This window comes from Rhinatrema bivittatum, chromosome 16 (genome assembly GCF_901001135.1).
Source record: "Rhinatrema bivittatum chromosome 16, aRhiBiv1.1, whole genome shotgun sequence".
Classification (NCBI taxonomy): domain Eukaryota; kingdom Metazoa; phylum Chordata; class Amphibia; order Gymnophiona; family Rhinatrematidae; genus Rhinatrema; species Rhinatrema bivittatum.
Genome location: NC_042630.1, coordinates 44568419 through 44589675, shown reverse-complemented (window position 1 = coordinate 44589675; position 21257 = coordinate 44568419). Strand labels below are relative to the sequence as shown.

Genomic DNA, 21257 nt, shown 5'->3' with positions numbered 1-21257 from the left:
AGCATTCTTTCTGGTTATCCTTTTGGGCCCAATCAGAACCAGGGTTGGAATCTGGAACCAGGAGCCTTCCTTCACAACTAGGATGCAAGTTTTCTCCTATTTTATTATTCCCCTTTCCCCACCAAGCCCAATGTATTTAGTCTGGTCACTGTAATCTCAGACAGAGACCATGCGGCAGGGATCATTCTGGAACTAAAAAATCTTGGTCCCTAAAACCGGCCTTGAGCAATGACCACCCTCCCCCCCCCCCCCCCCTCCATGGGGCTATGAATGCTGCCTCTACTAATACGCAGCAATAGCTAACTTGAGAATGGAAGACCCAACCCAGGGATTGAACCAGAAACTTTAAAGGGAGCGACATCTTGAGCCTTTTAGAAACTGGAGTCTCCTCCTTCTAATAACCTGCCTTGATTTGTACATCATGTGGCTTCTTAAGCAGCTTCCCTATTACTTTCCTCAATGCATCTTTCACCTCCTTATTTCTCAGACTGTAAATGATGGGGTTCAGCATGGGGGTGACCGATGTGTAGACCACAGACAGGATTTTTCCCTGCTCCTGGGAGTATGTTGAGCTGGGGCTCATGTAAATTGAAAAGAGTGACAGATAATATATGGAAATGACGATGAGGTGGGAGGAGCAGGTGTTGAAGGCTTTACGCTTCCCCTCTGCAGAGCGGATCCTCAGGATGGCTGAGATAATGTAGGTGTAGGATATAAGAGTCACAAGGAAGGCAGGCACCGATAACAATGCAATTTCAACAAACAATATGGTTTCAGGGCCAGCCGTGTCAGTACAGGAAAGCTTTAACAGTGGCATGAGCTCACAGAAGAAATGATTGACCTTGTTAGAGCCACAGAATGAAAGGCGGGTGACAGAAGCTGTGATTGTCTCAGAAGGTAGAAAGCCAATGATCCAGGAAGTGGCTGTCAGCAGGACACAGGCTCTCTGATTCATGATGACTGAATAGTGTAAGGGGTGGCAGACTGCAGCATAGCGATCATAAGCCATAGCAGTGAGAAGGAACGCCTCAATGCCAGTGAAACCTAGGAAGAAATACAGCTGCACCATGCACCCAGCATAGGAAATGGTCTTATTGCCTGACAGGAAGATCTCCAGCAGTTTTGGGATGACAGTGGAGGTGCAGCAGATATCTGTGAGTGACAGGCTACAGAGAAAGAAGTACATGGGAGTGTGCAGGCGGGGGTCAGCATAGATCACTGTAATAATCACAAGGTTCCCCAGCAGGGTGATAATGTAGATGACTAGGAAGACCAGGAAGAGAGGAACCTGCAGCTGGGGATTATCAGAAAGTCCCAGAATTATAAATTCTGCCACCAATGTCATGTTTTCAATGTCCATTTGTTCCTTTTTTCTTGTCCTGTGGGTATAAGAATAAATTAGATATGACATATGTTTTGTACAGATATCATTGATCATTACAGATGCTGCAATGTGTGGCCAGAAAAAAAAAGATCACTGATCTGCACCTCAACAGGTGTCACATTAAAGTCACTCACTGGGCATTGGACATTTATTGCATTGGGAGGAGATTGCTCAGACAAATTGTTGTGTTATTAAAACCTTATCCTATTCTATGTGCTTGGGAAAATGTTTTGAAAATTAATTCTAAGTAGAGATGTGGTTCGTTTATCATGAATTAGGCAATTTCAATGAAATTGCCTAATTTGTCGTGGGTCAGGGACCCCAAACCCCAAAACTGATTTTCCCCGATCTATGAGGAAAATTAGTTTTTTGGGTTTGTACGGGGGGAGGGGCACATTTTATTTTTTTAAATAAAAAACCACCCCAAGCAATAAAATTCACTGTAATACAACCCCCCTACCATCCCGATCCCTCCCCAAGACTTACTAACATCCCTGGTGGTCCAGCGGGGTCCCGCAAAGGATTTCTCCCTCTGTGCTGTCGGGCTGTCTGGCCTGCCTCGATCAAAATGGCGCCGATAGCCTTTGACCTACTATGTCACAGGGGCTACTGGTGTCATTGGTCAGCCCCTGTCACATGGCCATCAGCGCCATCTTGTGCTCCTACCATGTGACTGGGGCTGACCAATGGCACCAGTAGCCCTTGTGACATAGTATAGGCAAAGGCTATCGGCGCCATTTTGATTACTGGCAGCCGACGGTCCAAGTGCAGGAGGTCGCTCCCGGACCCCCGCTGGACTTTTGGCAAGTCTTGTGGGGGTCAGGAGGGTCCTCCAAGCCTTGCCAAATGTCCCTGGTGGTCCAGCGGGGGTCCGGGAGCCACCTCCTGTACTCGGACCGTCGGCTGCCAATAATCAAAATGGCGCCAATCCCCTTACTATGTCACAGGGGCTACCGGTGCCATTGGTCAGCTCCTGTCACATAGTAGGAGCACAAGATGGTGCCAATGGCCATGTGACAGGGGCTGACCAATGGCACCGGTAGCCCCTGTGACATAGTAGGTCAAAGGCTATCGGTGCCATTTTGATCGAGGCAGACCAGACAGCCCGACAGACGGAGGGAAAAATCCCTCGCAGGACCCCGCTGGACCACCAAGGATGTTAGTAAGTCTTGGGGAGGGATCAGGAAGGTGGTCGGGGGTTGTATTTAATGTATTAAAGTGAATTGTAATGCTTGGGGTGGGGTTTTTCTAGCTTCGTTTTCCTGCATCGTTTTTTGGGCCAGTTTTGTTTTTCCCCATTTAGTTTTTGTTCATTTTTCCAAAAAACTAACCGAGGAAAAAACAAAATTTACCCCGATGCGTCCGAATGAAAAAATGACCCGGTAGAAACAAATGAAGCTCATCTCTAATTCTAAGTACTAAAATTATTTTAAGAAAAAACAAGCATTTCTGGATAAAACTGACACCATATTTAAGAGTAAAATGAAAATATGAGCAATTAGAAAGAGAACGTGGGGACTACTAAGATTAATACAAGGGCAGCTATCGATCCACAAATAAGACAAGAGATCAGGTTGGGAGTATGGGATGTCCATCCATTATATTTCATTTACATAATGATGAAAGGATTAGCAAACATTTATTCGAGTGTGATCCTGCAGGTTAAGATGAAGCTCCCCTTGCAGTACAGATCTTCAGCAGAGTGGACACACCTGGAGGAGTAGAGAAAATGAGAGGTGATGTAAGAAAAGGAGTGGTTGAAGGTTTGGCAGCTGGGATTCAATGCCAAGAAGTGCAGAGTCCTGCATCTGGGGTGAAGAAATCCAAAGTAATAGCATAGGAATGGGGAGCAAAAGACTGATGTGCACAGACCAGGAGTGAACCCTCAGGATCTTAGTGTCTGAGGATCTGAAGATAGTTAAGCAATGTGACAAGGAGGTAGCTAAAACCAGTGGGATGCTGGGCTGCATGGAGAGAGGTATAACCAGGTAGGAAAAAGGTGATAATACCCCTATATAGGTCATTAGTGAGGCCACCCTGGAGTATTGTGTTCTAGAGATGTGAATCAGTTCCGGAATCGTTTCTGGTATCGTGTTCGTAGAACCACAGGAAATCTTTGTTTCCCGTGGTTCTGACCGCTTTTGTTTTTGGCTATCCTGAACTGAAAAAACCCCCCACCTTCAAATTTAATTATTTACAATCCTCCACCCTCCTGACCCCCCCCCACCAAAAAAAAAAAAAAAAGTTGCCTAAAGTCCCTGGTGGTCCAGCAAGGGTCCCAGGAGCGATCTCCCGCTCTCGGGCCATCGGCTGCAAGAAAACAAAATGGTGCTGTGGCCCTTTGCCCTTACCATGTGACAGGGGCTATTAGTGCCATTGGCCGGCCCCTGTCACATGATAGGAGCAATGGATGGCCAGCGCCATTTTTTAAGATGGCCATGTGACAGGGGCTGGCCAATGGGGGATTGTAAATAATCAGATCTGAAGGGTTGGGGTGGGTTTGGATTTTTTTTTCTATGTGCCCTTTCTCCACCCCCCAAAAAATGATAGGAAAACTACACAAAAGTTTGTGGTCTTTTCCTATCGTGTTCAGGGTCCCCCTGATACATGACGACTTTTGAAATAGTGTACGATATTTCAAATCATCAAATGCACATCCCTATTGTGTTCAGTTCTGGAGACCGTATCTCAAAAAGGATAGAGAAAGGATGGAGGTGAACCTGAGAGAGGTGACTAAAATGGTGCAGGGTCTGCATCAAAAGCCATATGAGCATTCCAGGGTAGAGCTCACATACCTTATAAAGGTGATATTGAGATAAGTCTGCTCATGTTGCAAGGCATCCCTCAATTTATCCACTTAACTTTGGTTTATCTGGGTAACCTCAGTGGTGCAGCAGCTGAATATTGACCTGGCCAAGGACATTAATTTAGGTTTGTTTAACATTAAACTGAAAGATGAGTCTCTGTAAGGGGATGAAACTTTCATAGAGGATGTGAACTAACAATTTGGAGGAACCTGGTGATGTTTAAAGCCTTAGCATGATCCAGAAAATATAAAGGAAGACTTTATAAGCCCCAAATCTGATCAGGTGGGTTTTATACTGACTAGCTATTTCATGGATGGGTCAGAATAATCTGTTGGTAAATGTAAAAAAAGACAGAAAAGATATCACTTACACGAGGAATAAATGAAACATAAATATCACTACAGCTAGGATAGTGTGAAGGCTATTCATGATTTAGGAGACTTGTTAGACACCTGATTTACCTTACGGCAACAGATATTAACTGTGGTTAGGAAAGGTATTTTCAAACTAAGAAAATCATATGATTAAGATACATATTGAAAAAGAGATTTTAGACCAGTAATGCAGGCTTTATGTGGTCTTTCCCAAGTGTAGTGTGCAAGCTGTTAATGAATGCGGCAGCCTGGATGATTGCTAGGGATGTGCAGACCAAAAGTTTAAGTTCATAAGTCCATAAGTCGAAAGGGGGTCCCATTTGCGGTCAATATGGACATATGGAGAATTCCATAAGTTGAGTCTATGTCCATATGTGCAAATAAAAATTTAAACCCCTCACCCGCCTTAATCCCCCCCCCCCCCCAAAGACTTACCAAAACTCCCTGGTGGTCCAGCGGGGTCAGGATGCCATTCCTGAACTCCTTTGCAAGGAGCACGTGACGTCGGCGTCACATCGGAGTGACGCGGCGTCACGTGATTCCCCTCGGGTTCGCTCCCCGGACCCCTCGTTGGGCCCAAAAGGCACTTTTGGCCAGCTTGGGGGGGCCCCCCCAAGCTGGCCAAAAGTGCCTTTTGGGCCCAACGAGGGGTCCGGGAGCGAACCCGAGGGGAATCACGTGACGCCGCGTCACTCCGACGTGACGCGGACGTCACGTGATTCCCCACGCGTCCGCTCCCGGACCCTCACGGAACTTTTGGCCAGCTTTGGTAAGTCTTGGGGGGGGGGGATTAAGGAGGGTGAGGGGTTTAAATTTTTATTTAGATCAACAATCGCGATTTCCAACGTATTCAACATAGCTATGTTGAATACGTTGGAAATCCGATCGTTTAAGCCTCATCTTTTTTTTAAGTTAAAAAAAAAAAATAAGTTGCGTTTTCCATTTAAGTTCAAAACGAATGCACACCCCTAATGATTGCAGGGTGCGCTCTATCAGCCCATGTCACCTTGACATTGAAGGAGCCAGTCAGGCTTTGCTCCAATACAGAGTTCAATTTAAGATTTTGACATTGGTGCATCGGGTATTATATGGGAAGTTTCCCCCATACGTGCTAGATTTAGCGTAAGTATATTGTCCAGCCCGTAATCTCTGTTCATGTTAAATTTGTACATTACCATTCAAAAAAACATAGAAACATAGAAATGATGGCAGAAAAGGACCACATGGTCCATCCAGTCTGCCCAGCAAGCTTTTTAAGGTAGTAACTGCCGCTCCGTGCTAGTTTCTCCCATGTTTCTCTAAAGGGCAGTAACTGTCGCTTTGTGCAGTTATCCCCAAACCTTAAGGCAACCATAAAAATTGCAGCTAGAAACATTTTTTAAACAGTTTCAAAATTGCCAATTAGCTTCATCTATAGTTTCAGAAAGAGAAGGCAATGAGTTCCAGAGCCTCAGATCTCCAAAGATAAATGCACTCCATTCTGTTTGCTTTAATTTGGAAGTAGGAGCCGGAGTTTCCAACAAGCTTCGTTGTGAAGACCGCAAGAAATATAATGGCTGATGTGGGTTTCCAGCATTGTAAATATAAAGATGGGAAGACTTAGGAATAATGGTTTGAAAACTATTTGTTGTGTTACAGGCAACAATGTGAATCCTTTGCAACAGGATGAATGAGGATCCCATGGTTTTTCACCTGTTATTAAAGATTACAGACTAATTTCAAAACTTTTAAGAAAAATTTAAAAACATGGCTCTTTAAAAAAGCCTTCACTAAAGAGTGTGGAGGGTAGAGCGATTGAAAGTACAGAGTAATGCAGATGAGAATAGGGATGTGAATCGTGTGCCCGATTGTTTTAACGATCGGGTTCGGCTGGGGGGGGGGGGGGGAATCTGATCGTTAGAGATGTGAATTGGAATCGGTTCCGATTCCAATTCTCATCACTAATTTTTTTTTAGTGAGGCCCGCACCGATAAAAAACCCCCACCCCGACCCTTTAAAATTACCCCCTTAGCCTCCCCCACTCTCCCGACCACCCCCCCAAAACTTTTTGCACATACCTGGTGGTCCAGGGGGGCCGCGGGCAGCAATATCCCGTTCCCACGCTATCAGCTGCACTAAAAAAAATGGCGCCGATGGCCCTTTGCCCTTACCATGTGACAGGGCAAAGGTAGCGCCGGCGCAATTTTGAATATTGGTAATACGGCCCGCGTGCAGGAGATCGCTCCCGGACCCCCGCTGGACCCCCAGGGCTTTTGGCCAGCTTGGGGGGGGCCTCCTGACCCCCACAAGACTTGCCAAAAGTCCAGCGGGGGTCCGGGAGCGCTCTGGCAGTATTGCCAGTATTCAAAATGGTGCCGGCACTACCTTTGCCCTCACTATGTCATAGGGGCTGACGGTCGGCCCCTATGACATAGTGATTTTTCACGATAAATCGGGGGAATTTCTATTGTATTGCGACTCTAACGATTTTTGACGATTTAAAAAATATCTGATGATTTTTTTAAATTGTCAAAAAATGATTCACATCCCTAGATGAGAAGGAATTTACTCAATCCTACATTTAAGAAGTTACTATCTCAAAGAGATAGTAACTCAATAATATACCTGGACTTGACCAACATTACTCAAATAATGATTTTATTTATGAAATTGTAACCGAACTTTATTGGCACCTGTTAGAATGTACGATACCCTATATTTACTAACCTTAGTCTATGTGCCTATTTGTAAACTGTTGCGATGATATATAACTTAGCGACGGTATAGAAAAGATTTTAAATAATTAAATAAATAAATAAATAAATTGTAATATAGTGTATATAAATCAGATTTATGTGAACATCCCTACATCCCAGGGTTCTTAAGGAACTCAAAAATGAAATATCAGATTTATTAGTTAAAATTTAAAACCTACCAATAAATCATCCATTGTATCTGAAGACTGAAGAGTGGCCAATGTAACCCCAATATTTAAAAAGGGCTCCAGGGATGATCCGGGAAACTATAGACCAGTGAGCCTGACTTTAGTGTCAGGAAAAATAGAAGAAACTATTCTAAAGATCAAAATCGCAGAGCATATAGAAAGACTTGGTTTAATGGAACACAGTCAGCATGGCTTTACCCAAGGGAAGTCTTGCCTCACAAATCTGCTTCATTTTTTTGAAGGGGTTAATAAACATGTGGATAAATTTGAGCCGGTAGATGTAGTGTTTTTGGATTTTCAGAAGGCATTTGACAAATTCCCTCATGAAAGGCTTCTAAGAAAACTAAAAAGTCATGGGATAGGAGGCGTTGCCCTTTCATGGATTACAAACTGGTTAAAAGACAGGAAACAGAGAGTAGGATTAAATGGTCAATTTTATCAGTGGAAAAGCATAAACAATGGAGTGCCTGAGGGATCTGCACTTGGACCGGTGCTTTTCAATATATTTATAAATGATCTGGAAAAGAATATGACGAGTGAGGTAACCAGATTTGCAGATGATTCAAAATTATTCAGAGTAGTTAAATCACAAGCGGATTGTGGTAAATTGCAGGATGACCTTGAAAACTGGAAGATTGGGCATCCAAATGGCAGATGAAATTTAATGTGGACAAGTGCAAGGTGTTGCAGACAGGGAAAATAACCCATGCTATAGTTACATGATGTTACATTCCATATTAGGTGCTACCACCCAGTAAAAAGATTAGGCATCATAGTGGATAATTAATTGAAATTGTCGGCTCAATGTGCTGCGGCAGTCAAAAATGCATACAGAATTTTAGGAATTATTAGGAATGGAATGGTGAATAAAACGGAAAATGTCATAATGCCTCTGTATCGCTCCATGGTGAGATTGCACCTTCAGACTGTGTAGAATTCTGGTCGCCGCATCTCAAAAAAGATGAGGAAAGGCTAAAGAGGTTAGGGTTGTTCAGCTTGGAGAAGAGATGGCTGAGGGGGGATATGATAGTGGTTTTAAAATCATGAGAGGACTAGAACAGGTAGATGTGAATTAGTTATTTACTCTTTTGGATAATAGAAGGACTAGGGGGCACTCCATGACGTTAGCAAGTAGCACATTTAAAACTAATTGGGGAAAATTATTTTTTACTTTGCACAATTAAGCTATGAAATATGATGTCAGAGGATGTGATTAGGCAGTTAGTGTAGATGGGTTCAAAAAAGATTTGTATAAGTTCTTGGAGAAGTCCATTAACTGCTAGAAATCAAGTTGACTCAGGGAATATTATCCACTGCAATTTCTAGCAGCAGTAGCATAGGATCTACTTAGTGTTTGGGTACTTGCCAGGTACTTGTAGCCAGGACTGACCACTGTTAGAAACAGGAAGCTGGGCTATATGGACACTTGGTTTGACCCAATATGGCCATTTCTTATGGTCTTATGTTCATATTTCCACCCTAACATTTCTGAGAATTATCAAAAGATGTAAAAATCAAATATTCATCTCTCCCAAATGAAGAAAGAGCTAAGGGTGAGTGCAAGAGTCAGAGGGGCAAATGTCACAATGACAGAGCTGGGAATTACAGCTGAGGCACAGGGAGATAAAATGACTCCCCCAAAGTCATACACAGAGAGTCAGTGACAGAGCCGGGGATTACAGCTGAGGCACAGGGAGATAAAATGACTCCCCCAAATTCATACACAGAGTCAGTGACAGAGCTGGGGATTACAGCTGAGGTACAGGGAGAAAAAGCAACACACCCAAGGTCATACACAGTGATAGAGCCGGGATTAGAGTTGAGGCACAGAAAGCTAAAGTGACTCCCCTAATAATGAAACGCAGAAGCAGTACAGTGTTTAGAACTCAAAGGTTTTTACATTGTATTGAGATAGTTATATATTTGCATCTTTATCAGATTCATTTGTATCTGTCCCTGAGCTCCATCCTACCCCTGGCACATCAGATCCCTGCAGCTTCTCTCCATCACAGTTGTAGATTCAATCATGATAAATCCATTTTACATTCTCTGGGTGATCTCTTTCTCAGATGCTCTTAGCTAGCAGGGTCTGAGCCCCATGGAAGCTTCTGAAAATAATTGTAAGCGTACAGAAGGCATTAAAGCCGCATGTTACAGGATTTCTGGAGTTTCTCCTTACATGCCCAGCAGCGCTGCCTCCTCTCTTCCACTGTGGACCAGTTAGGGGCACCTCAGGGGTCTTAAATGCTTTAAGAAAGGGACATGGAGAGAAAACCGTGTTTTGTGTATTTGGGGAAATTAAAAAAACTCTCACAGACAACTAAGGGATGGTTTGCTGCTCTGTGCCTGAGTTGCCAGGAAACTTTAGAAGTGATTGATCCATGGTGAGAATAAATGTGGGGTCTCTCATTTTATTCTGTTCCACCTCTGCTAGGGGTACATCCTATTAATTGATCATTTGTCATATTTGATGTCATAAGTTAATTTAAACCCCTTCCTCATGTACAGTCCCCTCCCAAGCTCTCTCTCTCTCTCTCTCACACACACACCATTATGTGGTATTTATCTAATGATGATATCAGCAAACTTTCTCCTAGATTTTCAGCTCTTTGGGGAAGTGTCCTGCAATGTTCTGTATCTGGCTATTAATTGTATATTTTATATAGTTTACCTGCTGCATTCTCCCCATCTGCACATACATAGGTATGAATTATGTGGTCCACTGAGACAGACAGAAGATCTTTCTCATACAGTATAATTAACCTAATTTCCAATTGTGAAGGAGGTAAGGATGGTCTAAGCTGATGGTGGGAAGTGGCTCAGGGCATTTCAGTTATTGGAGTGGAAAGGGTGGGTTTTCCATTAAGAGACTGGGCAGTTGGGGTAGAGTGATGGGGACTGGGGAGCAATGTATGTGCAAACACTTCACCTGCTTTCCATGCAAGTAAAACATTTCCTGCAAAATGACATGTGCTACTTCTCAGTCCTTCCTAAAATATGACCTCCTAAATGCAGCTGATAGTACCTGTGTGGAGAATGTATGTGTGTGTGCTTTTGGCCATGGTTACAGGACTCCTGTTCTTCTGTATTCCTCTGAGACTCCCAGCCCTCTCTCTGGTTCCTAGCATTTGTCAGGAATGGAAGGAAGATGGCTGAGGCATAGGATCTACTCAGCCTTCATCTCAGACAAGGCATGGGATATCCTGTACCTTCTTCTCAGATGGGGCATAGGATCTACTCAACCTTCATCTCAGAAAAGGCATGGGATATCCTGTACCTTCTTCTCAGATGGGGCAAGGGATCTACTCTACCTTCATCTTAGAAGAGGCATGGGAATCTACTCTACCTTACTCTCTGCTCTGGTCCATGCCACACAGAGAGTCTTCATCACATTTGGAAATAGATTTACATTTTAATCATATCCAAGCAGAAACCTTAGCCTGACAGAGTAGATTATTGACTTAAGGAATGGTCTCTGCTATTACAGGCATCAGTAGCATGGGATTTTCTTGGTGTTTGGGTACTTACCAGGTTCTTGTGGCCTGGTTTGTCCTCTGTTGGAAACAGGATGCTGGGTTTGATGGACCCTTGATCTGACCCAGCATGGAAATTTCTTATGTTCTTATGTTCCTATTATATGATATAGGATCAGAATACAGGTGTCTGTCTCCTAGGATCATTTCCTAGGGTACCTGAGTCTGAGGCTTGGGATGGGGGTAAGGGTTGTTTCTTTAGATGATCACGCTGGGACTTTGAGCATCCATGGAACAATCTAAATATGTTTCCCTGTTGCCTTTTGACATATTTTAATCTATTCTTAATTACAAGTTATCTTTATTCTGCCTGGTCAGAAAATATGAGAGGAATCATAGGAGGGAATTTCAATGGTGATTTTTACTTTTTCATTTCTGTAGGAGTGGAGAAATTTATTTGGGGTTTATTACAGGTGCTTTTAATTTACAGGAAATATTTCATGTTGTTTTATTTAATAATTTCAGTTTCTGCTTTATTGGTAGACCAAAGCAGGGACAAAATATTCAGCATAAAATTTATGAACCAGATTGTTTCAACAAACAAAACAATCCACCACCACGGCAGAAACAGGTTACAGTAAAACAACTTTACAGAGACTAAAAAGTCTATATCAACTGACAATGCACAAGTCAGCGATTAAAAAAAGAATGATCTCATGCTATCGGCAAGCAGATAGTAATGTACAAAGGAATAATCCAAGACCACCACTGTGAAATGAAAGAGAAGAGTGCAGCAGATCATAATTTTAACATTTCAAATATTCCATGACTTCCATTCGTAAGTCTAGTGTGGCTTATGTAAAATACATTTATAAAGTCAACTTAAACAATAACATAAAAACAATCATAAAGCAAATATATATACCTAATAAAAGTTTAAACAATATAATCATGGCACAAGAAATAAAAAGGCTTATGATCCAACAATCCTGCCAAAGAGAATCCTCTTCTCCTGTTTTCTATATCAGATGCAATGTTTAAGCTGCTGAGCACAGCTTGGGAGTGAATTCCATCATCTCCTCTGGGATGGAAGTTGAAGTCCGTATGCCCTGCAGAGCTTAAACACCTCATCGGAAAGCACCAGAGTAAGAGATTTCTTTCAGCATGCTGAGCTCTTACCAAAGGGCACTTTGAATGCTAAAGAAACAGGGACGGTAACTTTGCAATGAGTGCATGGGCACATATGAAGGGATTTTAAATCATCCGGTGCTAGTGCACGCATATTTAAAATACACCTAGCATGCATCTGTGCTTCTGATTTTAAGCAGTTACATGAGCAAACGTTAATCACATATCTTCCTTAGGAATTTGTCGACTTTAAGGTGCACAGCTAAGCAGATTTTAAAACATGTGCATGTGAAGGAAATAACCAATTTGTCAGGCCTATCCCTAGTTCATCCAGACCCCTCTGGTTCTTCAGCCTGCACTTTTAGTAATAAACAAGATATTCTTTTGCACAGCTGCAGGTTAATGAAATCTACAGTATGGGGTAGATTTTCAGACGAGCGCGAACAGCCTACTTTTGTTTGCGCTCCAGGCGCAAACAAAAGTACGCTGGATTTTAGTAGATACGCGCGTAGTCGCGCGTATCGGCTAAAATCCTGGATCGGCGCGCGCAAGGCTATCGATTTCGTATAGCCTGCGCGCGCCGAGCCGCGCAGCCTACCCCCGTTCCCTCCTAGGCCGCTCCGAAATCGGAGCGGCCTAGAAGGGAACTTTCCTTTGCCCTCCCCCCACCTTCCCCTCCCTTCCCCTACCTAACCCACCCGCCCGGCCCTGTCTAAACCCCCATCCTACCTTTGTCGGGGGATTTACGCCTCCCGGAGGGAGGCGTAAATCCCCGCGCGCCAGCGGGCCTCCTGCGCGCCGGGCCGCGACCTGGGGGCGGGTACGGAGGGCGCGGCCACGCCCCCGGGCCGTAGCCACGCCCCGTACCCGCCCCCAAAATGCTGCCGACACGCCCCCGCAACGCCGCGCGCTCCGGCCCCGCCCCCCCGACACGCCTCCCGACACGCCCACTCCGAAAACCCCGGGACTTACGCGAGTCCCGGGGTTCTGCGCGCGCCGGTGAGCCTATGTAAAATAGGCTCACCGGCGCGCAGGGCCCTGCTCGCGTAAATCCGCCCGGTTTTGGGCGGATTTACGCGAGCAGGGCTCTGAAAATCCGCCCCTATATGCATTTATAGAAAATGACACTTCTCTTTGAAAAACAGCTGTAATAACAGTGTCAGTGCTCGGTGATTTTCTGAAGAAGGGGCCCTTCCTAAAACCTTCACACACAAGATCAGCAGGAACTGAAAGTTATGAGAGGATCTTTTTTCCTTCTTTCTTTCTTTCTTTCATTAATCTCAGGAGCATAAAGTGATATTCTGATGAAGGGGGGGAACTGCCTCTAACTCATCAGTGTCCCTTCAAACTCCATCCTACCCTGATACATCAGATCCATGCGACTCCTCTCCATCACACTTGGTAGATTCAGTCATGATAAATGCATTTTATATTCTCTGGGAAAAAATATATTTGTAGGAAAAAAGACACCAGGGATCTATCTTGGCTGCTCTTGGAGGGGAGGGTCTGAGCCTAATGGAAGCTTCTTAATAAAACAATAAATTGTATCTGGTGAGATAATGCAGCTCACAGAAGGCATTAAAGTCACATGCTAAAGGATTGCTGGGTTTTCTCCTTACCTGTCCAGCAGTGCTGCCTCCTCTCCTCCACTGAGATCAGGTGGAGTTGGTGTTCCTCAGGTGTCTTAAATGCATTAAGAAAGGGACCTAGAGAGATGACTGTGCTCAGTTCAACTGGGAAATGTAAAAGTCTCACAGACAGTTAAGGGAAGTATTCTGCTGTGCCAGATTTGTCTTGAGAGTTTAGAAGGGATTGATTCATAAGGAGAATAAGTTTTGGGCCTCTCAATCTGATCTGCTCTAGCTCTGGTGAGGGAATATTCTGCTAGTTACAGAGAAATTTAGAAAATGTCTGACCTGGCCTTCACTTGCACTGATCAATGGTAAACACTTAGGGGTAGATTTTATAAAATTATGCCTGCTCGTACTTTTCTTCTCGCACCAGGTGCAAACAGGAGTACGCCAGATTTTAATAGATACTCGCGTATCCGTGCATATCCCTTAAAATCCGGGGTCGGCGCACGCAAGGCTGTGCAAAATCGGCAGCCTGCGCACGCCGAACTGTGCAGCCTGTCTCTGTTCCCTCTGATTCCCCGGCCCGGGAGCTGTTTCAGAGGCCTCGGCCACGCCCCCGAAACGCCCCCAGGCCGGAACCATGCCCAAGGCCCAGCCCCCGAATGACGTGCCGCTGTGACATGCCCCCCGACATGCCCCTCCAGGAAAGCCCCGGGACTTACGTGCGTCCCGGGGCTTGTGCGCGCTGCCGAGCCTACTCAACATAGGCTCGGCGCATGCAGGGGGAACTTCGGGCAGGTTTTTGGGGGGTATGCGCGTATCTTACACGTGTACCCCTTTGAAAATCTGGCCCTTAGTGTCCATAAATTAATTTAATTCTCTTCCTCTTCCTGCTATTAAGTTTACCTAGAGAATAGCCACTGTCATTAGCAACGGTAACATGGAATAGACTTAGTTTTTGGGTACTTGCCAGGTTCTTATGGCCTGGATTGGCCACTGTTGAAGACAGGATGCTGGGCTTGATGGACCCTTGGTCTGACCCAGTATGGCATGTTCTTATGTTCTTATGAAGTCCCCTCCCTGTCTGTCTCTCTCACACTCACCAATTCCTATCCCAAAACAACTTTTGAGCTGCCTCCTCTGAGATCTCCTCTCTCCCTGCTCTGTACCACATCCCTCATGGATCTTGTTTGTCATATCAAGCTTTCTTGTAGATATTAAGAAGGGTCTAGTCATGTTCTGTACTTGTTTATTATTTTTACAGTTTATAGGGTTTACCTGCTGTCTTCTCTGTTCTGCACATTGATGTTTCTTTATAAATTGTAGTAAATAAAGCAGGACTCAAAGTTCCCCAGCAATGTGGGAGGGAATATTAATTGTAAAAGACCCAAGAAAAATGTAGTATAAAACATCCCTTTACAGGAAGAAAAACACCACATGACATAACAGCAGTTGGGGAGTTCAGAGGAAAACCTCAGACACAGCAAAATGGTAGAGATGTGAACTGGTTTGTAGTCTCATTTTGAGCTTCATTTTCAGGGAACCACGGTAAACTTCGTTTTTCCTGTGGTTCAATTTTTTTTTTTTTTGTGGGCTCCTGATTTTCGGGTTAGTGCGCGCTAACCTGAAATACGAATTTTTTGAAATTTTGGAAAAATTCTTTTTGGGTTTCATTGCCTCCGAACCATGCCGAATTAGACAGTTTCAGCAAAAATGAATGTATATCTCTAAAAATGGCTACCCCAGGATCCATCTTGTCCAGATGTGGATTTATTAAACAGTTTCATGAACGTTTGCTGGTTTATGTCATCAGTGGAGGTAGACAATCTAGTCTTCTCTATCATTCATCCCACACAGTCAATATAATAAAAACAAGCTTTCTTGTTTTTTAGTATGCACTCTAAAAGACAATCATCTACATAAGTCCAATGATGTTGGCAAACAAGTATATGAAACAATGTGAACTCACAATAACCCCAACATCAGCTAATGTTTCAGCACTGTTCTTTATCAGGGGGAATATAAAAGCAAACGTATCAGGCCATGTGCTTCCACTTGGATGAGTGAGATGGGACTTGGATGGTCCCATCTCACTCACTTCATGGAAAGGAATCCAATACATATATAGAGAAAGGAGATCTTAGAAATGCCGAGCCCTAGTGTCATTTATGGAAGGTGCCTTCTGGCTACCTCATGTTGAAAGAGAAAAAAATAACTTTATTCAAAATCTCTACGGACAATGTCATATAAGAACTGATGATATCACAGTTCTAAAGTGATAGAATCAAACCACCACTTCAAACTATAGAAATACCAATAAATCTAGGTCTGTTTTCAAATCAAAAGGGTGAACAGTGTGAAGGCAATGAATCCATTATTGTTCACATCATTGATCATACTATCTAATGGCATGGCTGTAGATTGTATGATTCATTCATAAGGGCATTGTTGCATCGGAGGTAGACCCTTGGGCCGAGGTGGGGTTGACACAACCTGAAGGCAAGGACCTACGGGTCCCACCATTGGCAGATGGAGTGGGCTGACAGACATAGGCCACTGGAGCTTCACCTATACCAGCCCTCATTTCCCGCGGGTTGAGCCTTTGGGTTCTGGGGCCGGCAGGTAGGATAGAGAGAGAAGCTGGTTCAGCCCAGAGATAGAAGGCAAGGGATGGAGTAGTCCTACTCTGGACTGGGTAAGGTTCTGGAAACTTGAGCGCCAATGAGACAAAGGCAGACTGGGGGTGCTCGAGCAAAAATAGGCTGAAGCCTAGTAAGTCCACGTCCAGGGAGTAGGCAGAAGAAGCGTCCAATGGTAGGTTTGAGCCAGGGCCTGCGGCAATCCAGGGGCTGTGGCAAGCGATGCTGAGGTCTGATCATGGAGATAGTTAGTAATGTAGTCAATCAAAGCTGAGGTCAAATCATATAGAAGTCAATTTCGTAGTCAGGCGAAGTGAAGGTCTGGGTCTGGAGATAGGCAGTAGCGTAGTCATACAAAGCAATGTCAAAGTCCGTCTAATCAACTGAAGCATAAGCAGGACAGGAACAAGGAGAACAGGAACCAGGAATGATGAGGAGTAGAGATGAATCTCTAGCAGCAACGAGTACTCGAATAGCGAGGAGACCTGTTGCAAAGGCAACGCTATGGAGCGGGGCCTGAGCTTAAGTACTATGTGGAGGTTGACATCATTATCCGGGTCTGCGGCCAGGTTCCCACCGCGGTCCCTTCATAAGGATCAGTGATGCGCGTGCGTGCGCCTAGGGAGGGACACTGCTTGAGTGGTGGCATCTCTCCTTGGGCCTTGCGGAGAGGCCTGACGAGTAATGGCATCAGGACTGGGAATGATGGAAGCTACAGCAGGACTGGAGGCACCAGAGGAGGCTCAAGTATGGAGGTGGCGGACCACCACTGCCAGCAAGGAGGACACAGAGGCTGGAGTCCTTAAGAAAAGGTGAGAGGGCCGTGCTGTGGGTCTGCTGCGGCTGGCACGTATAACAGGCATCTCTTTAGGATATTGCCGAAATGGATTGTTCATAGCAAGGTGTGTAGAGTACCCAAAAGTTTTCTACAGAGTTGGGTGGTAAGAGGTTGTATGATGATAAGGAGTTGTTATCTCTCTCTCCCCTGCACTGAGATGCAGGATGTACACAGATCTACAGATCTGCAGTAAGTGTGTACCAAGGCCAAATGTAAGGAGCTTTATTAAAAGTTGAGAAAAAAACCACTCAAAACAGAATGAGTACATAAAAACACAACAGTATTGCAGATTTACACACCTGGTAAGACAACCAGAAGACCAGTGAGCCCAACCATCTTCAAATTGCCTTTCTGCCCCTCCTGATGTGATAATTCAGGGGAAAAGGCAATTTCTACAATGAGAAAATATTTCTCTTGACCCCAAACAAAACAATAATCTGAAATCCCAGGATCAGCTGCTCCCCAGAGTCTGAACACCTCAACAGGCCCAGCATACGGCAGTCTCTCTCCTATAGAGGGGAATAATGTGGCAGTGAAGTAATAGTGGGAGATTTCAATTACCCCAATATTGACTGAGTAAGTGTAACATCAGGTCATGCTAGAGAGGTAAACTGGACAGAATAAATGACTGCTTCATGAAGCAATTGGTTCAAGAACCAATGAGAGAGGGAGCTATTTTAGATCTAATTCTTAGTGGAACGTAGGATTTGATGAGAGAGTTAATGGCGGTGGGGTCACTGGCTATAGTGATCATAACAAGACAAAAGTAAATCAAGAGCTCTAGCACTAAACTTTCAAAAGGGAAACTTTGATAAAATGAGGAAAATGCAAAAAATGGAAAGTGCAGCTGCAATAGGCAGGGACATTTTTTAAAAATACCATCTTACACAATAATTCAGTTTCATGTGATTGCCTTCCGATGCTCTTTCCTCCTGCAAGGGATCCCAGTCTGAAACAGAGGCTCTTCTCTTTTCACTGAGACCCAGAGAGGTCAATATTCAAAAAATTTTCTCCAAGTAAATTTGGACTTATGCAAACAACTCTCAAGTTTTAAAGATCCCACCACTCTCAGCGGAAACATTCTGGCCAGGTAAATCATTTCCAGCTAAATGTTATCTGGATAAATAGAGACAGAGTGAAAAGAATTTCAGGGGCATGGCTAAAAGTTATTTGACTAGCACCAGTATTCAGCAGGTCAAGTAAATCAAATTTTATTTCATGTATTCTTGTATTTTTTTTACCCATCCCTTTGCAAAAAGCATCTGGAATGGGGTAAAAAATTATTTAAAAAATTAACAAAGAACAACTGGATAACTGTTATAATTTGTGAGGTTTGGGTGGCCCCTTGGACACTGTGGCAGCTGACCACGCCCATGGGGGATGTCCTGTGAGGGGCCACAGGTCAGGCTTAGCTCTGGACACACAAACACAGAGATTGATCTTTTATTAGACAGTGTTTTGGAGCCACCAGAGGTGGCAGTGGTGAGCAGCTGGAGTAGCCCAGCAGGGTTAGTATCCCTTCAGGCACTGGAATAGTGACTCCTCCGGTAGCAGTTCTGTAGTGGAAAGAACTGAGAATGAGTGTCTCCTGTTAGATGTATGTGAAACAAATGCCACATTTCTCCCTACCAGGCATGTTCCAGCTATACTGTGGTTTAAATCATGCAAGGTCCCATAATCTTTGGGAACCTTGGCCCAGTGCTGTTCAAATTAGGGCATAGCTAATCGGAAAAAGGTGCTAATGGTCTCCCATTCATTTTATAGGAAACTTTGATTATATTTCTTAAGAGTGAAGTCACATGGAGCTGTATCTCTCAATGATGATCATGTTGGGCTGTATCTCACAATGGTGATATCATGTGGGTCTGTCTTTCACAGCAGCAATGTCACTCAGGGCTGTCTGTCACAGCAGTGATATCACATGAGGCCATATATATCACATTCATGATGTCACAGTGCTGTAAAACTGGCAGTATTGATACTATATTGGGTGTGTGCAAGACTGAGAATACCAAGTGGGAGGGATTGTACTGATCCTAGAGAATGAGGTCTAACCTTCCACAGGGTCCTCACCAAGATTATTTCTGGATCATAAATGAAAAATCCCTCTGAGTCTTGCTGTGTCGGCACTGCAGGACTCTCTTTTTTTTTCTATTTTCATCCAGTTCCTTTGTATTTTCAGCTCAGTTGGAACCAGGGATGGGATCATGGTACTATGACCTTTCATTCACAACTCTGCAGGATTATTTTTCTATTTTATAACATCTCCCTTCCTCCCCAGTGTTCTTATTCTGCTCATTGCAGTGACAGTCCTGAACCTGGGGCCCTTTACCAAGGCTCTTCCAGAAATCTGCTTTCATGAGCCCCAAATCCAGCCACCTGGTGTCACCCTTGAGCAATGACCACAACTTTCTCCTCCAGGGGGCTGTGAATGCTGTTACAGCCACATCTACAGCTCTAGCTGAGCTGGGGAGTAAAAGACCCAACCCAAGGATCAAACCAGGGACCTTCCATTTCTGTTTTAAAGGGAGAATCATCTTGCACCCAACTAGAAATTGAAATCCCCTGCATTTGATAACTTGCTATGGTTTATCACATGGTCTCATAATCTACTTCCTATGAATTTTCTCAATGCATTTTTCACCTCCTTATTCCTCAGACTATAAATGATGGGGTTAAGCATGGGGGTGACTAATGTATAAAACACAGACAAGATTTTACCCTGTTCCTGGGAATATGTTGAGCTGGGACTCAGATACATGCAAAATGCTGACAAATAATAAATGAAGAACACAGTGAGGTGGGAGGAGCAGGTGGAGAAAGCTTTACGCTTCCCTTCCACAGAGCGGATCCTCAGAATTGCTGAGATGATGAAGATATAAGATATAAAAGTCAAAAAGAAAGCAGGCATTTCCATCAATGCAACTTCAACAAATCCTATGTTTTGTGTGATTGTCGTGTCAGAACAGGAAAGATTTAACAGTGGGAAGAGGTCACAGAAGAAATGATTGATCACATTAGTGGCACAGAATGAAAGGCGGGTGACAGAAGCTGTGATCATCTCAGATGGTAGAAAGCCAATGATCCAGGAAGCAGCTGCCAGAAGGACACAAACTCTCTGATTCATAATGAGGGAATAACGCAAGGGCTGGCAGACTGCAGCATAGCGGTCAAAAGCCATGGTGGTAAAGAGAAAGTCTGAAGTGCAACCAAAGCCCATGTAAAAATAGAGCTGTGTAATGCACCCAGCATAGGAAATGGTCTTATCCCTGGAGATGACGATCCCAAGCAGTTTTGGGATGATGTTTGAGGTTCCGCAGATATCTATGAGTGACAGGTTACTGAGGAAGAAGTACATGGGGGTGTGGAGGTGGGGATCTCCACAGGTGGATGCGATAATTACAAGGTTTGCCAGCAGGGTGATCAGGTAAATGAGCAGAAAGACCAGGAAGAGAGGAACCTGTAGCTGGGGGTTATCAGAAAGTCCCAGAATAATGAATTCCTCTACCATCGTCATGTTTTCCACATCCATTATCCTCTGTGTACAAAAAGACATTAGAAACAATTGTTAAATGCAGATTTTTAAAACCCCACTACCTACTTAAACTATTAGTAGAGCTCAAAACAATATTGATTATATATAGATACCCATTGTCAGTCCTGCAATGCTTATTTAACATATGTGTCTTAGTTATGATCCTTGAGCTTAGTGCATGGAAACCTGTTATATATTTTTCTTAACATTCATTAAAATTACTTTTTTGATATCAACTTTTTACATATCACCCCTGCTCCTCCTCTCCTCCAGGGTATACATATTCAGGTTATTCAGTCTCTCCTCCCACCATTTTAGTCACCCTTCACTGAACTGCCTCCATCCTGTCTCTGTTTCCTTTGAGATACGGTCTCCAGAACCGAACACAGTACTCCAGGTGAGGCCTCATCAGGGACCTGTACAAAGGGGATTATCACTTCCCTTTTCTTACTAGATATTCTTCTCTCTATGCAGCACAGCATTCTTTGGGCTTTGGCTACAGCGGTGTCACAGTACTTCGTCGACTTCAGGTCATTAGACACTATCACCCAATGTCTCTCTCCTGCTCCGTGCACATCAGCC

The 21257-nt window shown here is 44.1% G+C and overlaps 2 protein-coding genes across 2 annotated transcripts; both read right to left on the bottom strand.

Annotated features, from left to right (window-relative positions):
- Nucleotides 1-394: 394 nt before the first annotated feature.
- On the bottom strand, nt 395-1360 carry LOC115077572 (olfactory receptor 5B21-like). The gene has a single exon (XM_029579867.1). The coding sequence runs from the start codon at nt 1358-1360 to the stop codon at nt 395-397; it is 966 nt and encodes a 321-aa protein (XP_029435727.1).
- Nucleotides 1361-19742: 18382 nt separating this feature from the next.
- LOC115077571 (olfactory receptor 5B21-like) lies at nt 19743-20672 on the bottom strand. The gene has a single exon (XM_029579866.1). It carries the CDS (start codon nt 20670-20672, stop codon nt 19743-19745), a length of 930 nt encoding a protein of 309 aa, XP_029435726.1.
- Nucleotides 20673-21257: the final 585 nt, after the last annotated feature.

What these genes read in the sequence shown, in the direction of transcription:
- LOC115077572 (XM_029579867.1), bottom strand. Translation starts at nt 1,360, where the DNA reads ATGGACATTGAAAACATGACATTGGTGGCAGAATTTATAATTCTGGGA.
- LOC115077571 (XM_029579866.1), bottom strand. Translation starts at nt 20,672, where the DNA reads ATGGATGTGGAAAACATGACGATGGTAGAGGAATTCATTATTCTGGGA.